The following is a 7,310-nucleotide window of genomic DNA, read 5'->3' on the forward strand; positions in this document are numbered from 1 at the left end:
GGGTCGGGTTTCAAACCACGTTTTGTGATATCCCCCTCCTCCCTTCCCTCCTTCTCCCCCACCCCCTGCCGGTGTGCGTGGATCTCCGGTTTATGGAGATTAATGTTCGGGGGGAGGGGGAGAGAAAAAGGGGGGGCGAATAATAATAATCCTAATAACCTGTTGTCGTGTATGTGTGTGGGGGGCTTGTTGCAGATCAGAAGAAGGAGGAGGAGGAGGAGGCGGCGGCGGCAGCGGCGATGGCTACAGAAGGAGGGAAAACCTCTGAGCCAGAGAATAACAATAAAAAACCCAAAACCTCAGGCTCCCAGGTAAAAACAAACATAAAAAAATTCGTCACGAGACCTAAGGGGAGAGAGGGAGTATGCCCTTTAAATGTGCCCAAAAGTGACGAACAGAATAAAAACGTTTATCCACTCAAAAGCATCTTTCTGAGAGTGAGGAACTTAAATTGTAAAGTCAAAAAGATTTCACGTGTGTGAGGGATACCGTTGTTTTAAAATTACATCAGCCACTCAGACTATTAAAAAAAAAAAAAAAACGTGTATTTTCCCAAGGACATTTTGAGTTCAGGAAAATAACACTTTGAAGAAAGTTTTTTAGAAATTTCCTTTTATTTAAACTTTGCGTTACAGGGTCTGCCTTCTTATTCTTATATCTTACTACTTTGGTTCATATTTTCTTTTGATTTCTGCACATCCTGAGTAAGTTCTGAAATGTAGAGCTGTCAAAATAAATAAATAACCCACTCTCAGCTACTGGCCTCCACTAAATCCGCCCACTTTTTTTTCCCCTCTTCTTCTTTACCATCCCATTTTGGGTAGGACTCTCAGCCCTCTCCTCTGGCTTTACTGGCAGCTACTTGCAGCAAAATAGGGACTCCTGGTGAAAATCAAGCGACTGGACAACAACAAATTATTATAGATCCAAGCCAAGGATTGGTGCAACTTCAAAATCAACCACAACAGCTAGAACTGGTAACAACACAACTTGCTGGAAACGCTTGGCAACTTGTTGCCTCCACTCCTGCTTCAAAAGAAAGTAACGTTTCTCAACCAGCTTCTAGTTCATCTAGTTCTTCCAACAGTAATAACGGGAGTGCATCTCCTACAAAAACTAAATCAGGTAATTCTTCCACCCCTGGTCAATTTCAAGTTATACAAGTACAAAATCCAAGTGGCAGTGTACAGTACCAAGTGATCCCACAACTTCAGACAGTGGAAGGCCAGCAAATTCAAATCAATCCAACTAGTAGTTCATCTCTACAGGATTTGCAGGGTCAAATTCAACTCATTTCTGCAGGTAATAATCAAGCTATACTCACTGCTGCTAACAGGACAGCTTCTGGTAATATTCTTGCTCAAAACTTGGCAAATCAGACAGTTCCAGTCCAAATTAGACCTGGTGTTTCAATACCATTGCAATTACAGACCCTTCCTGGTACTCAGGCTCAAGTTGTAACAACTCTACCTATTAATATTGGAGGAGTGACTTTAGCTTTGCCAGTGATAAACAACGTGGCTGCTGCAGGAGGAACTGGACAGGCTGGCCAGCCTACAACTACTACTGATAGTGGGACTTCCAATGGGAGTCAGTTAGTTTCTGCACCCACCACCACTACTGCTTCTGCCAGTACTATGCCGGAATCTCCCTCATCCTCCACAACGTGCACAACCACTGCTTCAACATCTCTGACGAGCAGTGACACGTTAGTGAGCTCAGCAGACACGGGCCAGTATGCAAGCACTTCAACCAGTAGTTCTGAAAGAACTATTGAAGAATCGCAGACACCTGCTGCTACTGAGTCTGAAGCCCAGAGTTCTAGTCAGCTTCAGCCCAATGGAATACAGAATACACAGGATCAATCAAATTCTCTTCAGCAGGTGCAAATTGTAGGCCAGCCTATCTTGCAACAGATCCAGATTCAACAGCCTCAGCAACAGATTATTCAGGCGATTCCACCGCAGTCATTTCAACTCCAGTCAGGGCAGACAATTCAGACCATCCAGCAGCAGCCTTTGCAGAATGTTCAACTTCAAGCAGTAAATCCGACTCAGGTGCTTATTAGGGCTCCAACTTTAACACCTTCAGGGCAAATCAGTTGGCAGACTGTACAGGTTCAGAATATTCAGAGTCTTTCAAATTTGCAAGTTCAGAATGCTGGGTTATCCCAACAATTAACCATCACCCCAGTGTCTTCAAGTGGTGGCACAACTCTTGCTCAGATTGCTCCTGTGGCTGTTGCTGGTGCCCCAATAACTTTGAATACTGCCCAGCTTGCATCAGTGCCTAACCTTCAGACAGTGAGTGTTGCCAACCTGGGTGCTGCAGGTGTTCAAGTACAAGGAGTTCCAGTTACAATCACTAGTGTTGCAGGTAAGTTACTACGATCTTTCCTTTAAGAGCCTTTGAAATAATTTTGAATGATGATGATTGCTTTGCTTTTTGCTTTGCCAACTGATTAGATTTGACCTAGACCTCAGAAATAAACGTGATTATATGGAGTTTATGCAGGAAAGTATGTTGACTGCTATAACTCTGGAATCTGTGTGAACCATTCATGTTCGTACATTTTAGTATTGAGTTTTATGTGTTAGATTTGTTGGACAGCTTTATATATAAAGTTCTTACTGGGGCACAGTTCCTGATTAGAATAATTGTCTTATAATTTAGAAATCATGTTTGAATGCTCTTGAACTCTTTAGAACTCAGTCAGATGATACTTACATCTTTAAGGGAAAGTAGGCTTAAAGATTACCAAGAGTAGAGTTGTAAGTTATTTGAAGATTTTTTCTTCTGTGTAATAAGGCTTACTAACTTTTTCTTAAATTCAAAGTTACTTCTCATAATTTAGCTTCTTGTTGCCCATGCTTTTCTGTTTTATAACATTGGGTGTTAAGTTCAATATTGATACAGTTAAGACTTCAAATTTTAAGTTGCAAATCACTATTAATTTTTATGTCTAAGACTTAACATAAGGGTTGCTCAGGATTTTGAGTTAATAGTGCTTTATAAAATTAAGTAAATCTGGTGTTTTTCAATGTGAAGAAGATAGAAAGCAATTAGAAATGAAGTTATGTCACTAATTTGACTTGATTGCATATAAGTTATTATAATATGCAGATAAATGGATGGCTAGGTGGTTTGAAGTATTTGAAAATCTAGTTCTGTTAAATATTTTAACTTTTGTGGACCTGTATTATTACTGTTTATTTCCTAGTACTTTGACTGTGTTTCATTGATTCTGATTTGATGAAAATCTAGTCCTGGTTTTAGTGCCCTAGATACTTTCAGACCTCTTTCAATAAATACTTAAATATTTTGACGAACTGCAGTGAGTTAACATATCATTAAAAATGACTTCTTGAAATTACTTTTAGAAGTATGCTAGTGTTCTTGTTTTACACTTACTATCTAAAGTAGATGTATATACTGAAAATTGGAAGTGCCAGGGAGAGCCTTCTGATTCAGAACAGAGATTACAGTTTTTACTTAGATAAGCATTACCTCCAAACCAGTGCTGTCCAGTAGAATTTCCTGTAATGATGGAAGTATTCTGCATCCATTTTATCCAACATGTAAGCCACTAGCCATGTTGGACAGTTGAGCACTTGAAATGTGGCTAGTGTATCTTAGGCACAGATTTTCAATTTGATTTCATTTTAATTGTTTTTACCCCCTTCCTTGCTTTTGATTTAATTTAAATAGCCACATGTGACTAGTGACTCCCGGGTTGACAGCACAGTAGTAACCTAGTCAGGGAATATTTTAAATGTGGTATTTTTTTTTCCTCCCTAAAGCTGTTAAGGCACAATTTGTGTTTGTCTGGATTAAAGTCCTTAGCTTGCTTCTTTTCCTAAACACTGACAATAACTTGAGTATTTCAGAAACATGTCTGTTTGTGATGGTTGGAATGTCTGTTTGCATTGTGAAAACGAAAGTTATTTTACTTATATTTTGTCTTGCGTATTAAGCATTAGTGAATTTTGAGTAAGAGAATTCTAAGTAACAAAATTTAGGTTCTAAGTAGTCGATTTTGTTCTCTAACTGGTGTCCATTACAAACCAGGGATTTCTACTTGTCCAGTGTGAGGGTAAGCCAGTGTTACCAAGAATATGATCTTTTGAGAATTTAACACAGATTCGCTTGAATAGTGGTTATATTACAAATGTGTCAGCACTTTTCAGGGGGTGTGGTCAAGAAATTTGCCTGTCAAACAAACTTTCCAGGTGAACCTAAGCTTGGAAATTTCAGAACGAAGAGTCTAGTTTTTACCAGGAGGCAAAGGTGAAAAAGATGAGTGTCAGGTGTGCTTTAGAGAATGGATTCGTTGGTAAATACTATTTAAAGTTTTTATTCTACCAACACTGAGAGACTACACCTATTGAGCGCAATAGGTTTATTTAGTCCATTTTCAGGAACAAATTTTTTCTTAGGGAATTTACATGATCTGGAGGCACTTAATTGAGGAAACTTGAACTTTACAGTTGATTTTTCTTCCCTAAAAATAAAGATTTTCAGTTTTTAAATGTTTTAAGAGTTTATTTTCTAATGAGAGATGCTCGATAGTTTTGAGATAGCTATGTTACAAAGACCAGAAATATACCAATTTTTGCAGATCAGCACAGTTAATCTGGGCCCAATTGTTTGTAGAGTTTGCCCTGTTGTTTAGCATGGTAGGTTCTTTTTTTTTTTTTTTTTCAAGCTTTATTTATCTATTCATACAGAACTGGGGTACAAGCCAGAGATGCGGAGGTTGAGAGGATTCATCAGAGACAGAGTGGGGAGCAGAACAGGCAGATCGGAGGAAGTACACTGCTGAGGGGAGCAGCGGGCTGGTCAGGAGAGGTCTGCCAGCCATGTGGATCTCCTCTGGGGCAGGCGTGGATCGAACTGATGCGGAAGTGACTTAAGCTTTTTAGGGCTTGCTGTGCTTTAACCTGCTGGGATGGTCCATATGGTGGGTTCTTGACAAAAGTTTTCTAAGTTAAATTATAGAAGGTAATGTAGAAAAAAATAATTTGGAATTGGGAGCAATGACCCTACAGTAGTTTTAAAAAAAAAACTAATGAAATAGATCTCTTTTCCTTAATTTATTCTGACTTTTTGTTTTTAAGATATGTAAGAGTGTGATACAAGGTATCTGGTATCCTCTGGAAAGGAAACAGTGAACAATAATTTCCTGTATGTCTCTTTTCTAAATGAACACTGCAATTTCAGATCATTTATTTTGTGTCTTCATTTACTGTTTGGTACTTTTCTGTTTATTTCAAATTGGTTCCCCTCCCCAAGAAAATGGTATTTTTTAATTTATGGGGCAGGCTTTTCTGTAAACATGACAGTTACATTACCAAAGACTTGAAAACAAATTACTAGCCAGTCTTGATAGAAAGTAATGGCTAGCTGAAGAACATGGGTTGAGCATGTGATTAAAATTTGTTATAATCCATTTGTTTACTCTTCAGGAGGTAGGGGAAGGATCTTATCATGTGGTCAGGAAAAAAAGTCATACAAGGTAAATGAAGGTGCAACCAATTATTGAACCTGTATTCTTCATACTTCATTTTATGAAATGGCAATGTTAGTGACAACCTGGGGTGGGGGGGACCTTGTTCCTTGGTAGATTCAGTGTGATATGTTTTCTGTGCTTTTGTCTTAAAATTTGAATAACTAGCATTTAATTTCTTGAAATTGTCATAGGAATTAATACCTATATCTTTTTGTTTTTGTTTTTTTTTTTTTTTTTGGATTCAGAGTTTGAAGGAAAAGAATAAATCCATTTCTCAAGGAAAAGAATAAATCCAATTTTGAAGTTTAGGGCATCTATATAATTGTACTGCTGGTTTAAGAACATTCTTTTTCTTTTTTCATCTGTCATTTTAAACAGTGCTATCTTTTTGTTTTTGTTTTTTCCCTCATCTTTTTTTTTGTTTTTTACTAAGTGGAAGATGTTTTGGAAATAAAGATGAGGAACATGGAAGATGATTTCCTGAAAAAGAAGTACTTTATTTTTTCCATGTTGTATTCTGTTAGCTAATGAGCTCTAGATAAAGAAATCATCAGGAATTAAAATTTCTCTCCTTGAAGAATTCAGGATTTGTAAGAACCATTGATACCTAAATCTTTAATTAACTTGTAGTGGCCAGTTATTTGATTTGGTTTGACCCTGCTCTAATCACAAACTGTAATTTACTAGATTTCCTGATGAATGGATAAGTGTCAATTTTAGAGGAAATTCACCTCTCTCACCCATCTCTCCATTTCACACAACAGAAATTTACATTTGAGTATAAGACTTGAAAGAAAGTCACCCTTAAGCACATGACTCTTCTTTTTGTTCTTTTACTTCTTTGGTGGTTTTAAAGTAAACCTGGGGCTATAGCAGAATCAGGAATGGGAAGGCTGCTTCTTTATTATTAGTTAAAATGGGGACCCATGAAAATAATCAACATCTACGTTTAATTTTTTTTAAAGATTTATTTACACATACAAGAACTGGGATATAGGCCAGAGGTGTGTGGGTGAAAGGATTCCCTAGAGACAAAGTGGGGAGCAGAACAGGCAGATGTACTGAAATATACTGCTGAGGGGAGCATGAACAAGACAGGAGAGATCTACTGCATCGTGTAGATTACCTCCCTGCCTGGGGATTGAACTTATATGTTGTAGTGGATGCAACATAGCTTGATAGTGCTATCTCTTTAACCTCAGCACCATGGGGAGGCTCATTTACATTTAATTTTAAAACCTAACAATCCACTCTTATACCGAGACTTTTCTCCAGAACTGTTAGAAAACTGATAAAGTTCAATACAAATATGTTTTTCCTTTGCCATGTCTTCTGTTAATTTGTATTTTCCTAATAAGCATCTTAAAACTGCATGTCATACATGTATGTTTATATATACAACACATACACACATGTTGCATGTAGTTTTTTCTTTTTTTCAGAGAAATTAAGCTTAATGATGTAATTGTTTCTCTAAAATCATTTAATACTGTTTTAGATTTGAATTCATTATGAAGTCCTTACATCTTAGGCCCCATGCAAATAATTTAGCTTCTGAACTACCGAGTTGGTTTTACCCATTAGATGATAAGATACATAGCATGACCTTTAATCTGTTGGTGATGAATTAACAATATTGCTTATTTTTAAGTTTTTCATGGAAGAAGAGAAAGTACTCAAAGTAAAACCAATTTTTTTTTTAAAGATTTATTTATTTATTTGTACAGAACTGGGGTACAGGCCAGAGATGCGGAGGGTGAGAGAATTCACCAGAGACAGAGTGGGGAGCAGAACAGGCAGA

At 37.4% G+C, this 7,310-nt stretch overlaps 1 protein-coding gene across 1 annotated transcript in view; it reads left to right on the forward strand.

Moving 5' to 3' along the window:
* The first annotated feature begins 201 nt into the window (after positions 1 to 201).
* Positions 202 to 7,310, forward strand: part of SP4 (Sp4 transcription factor) — a 66,307-nt gene continuing 59,198 nt past the window's right edge. The window contains exons 1-2 of the mRNA XM_012720712.1: positions 202 to 311; positions 825 to 2,376. Coding sequence (XP_012576166.1) covers positions 240 to 311; positions 825 to 2,376 — 1,624 coding nt within the window. The 5' untranslated portion in view covers positions 202 to 239. The remainder of the gene's footprint in view (positions 312 to 824; positions 2,377 to 7,310) is intronic.

The sequence above is a fragment of the Condylura cristata genome, unplaced genomic scaffold, assembly GCF_000260355.1.
Source record: "Condylura cristata isolate star-nosed mole 26May11 unplaced genomic scaffold, ConCri1.0 scaffold00005, whole genome shotgun sequence".
Taxonomy (NCBI): domain Eukaryota; kingdom Metazoa; phylum Chordata; class Mammalia; order Eulipotyphla; family Talpidae; genus Condylura; species Condylura cristata.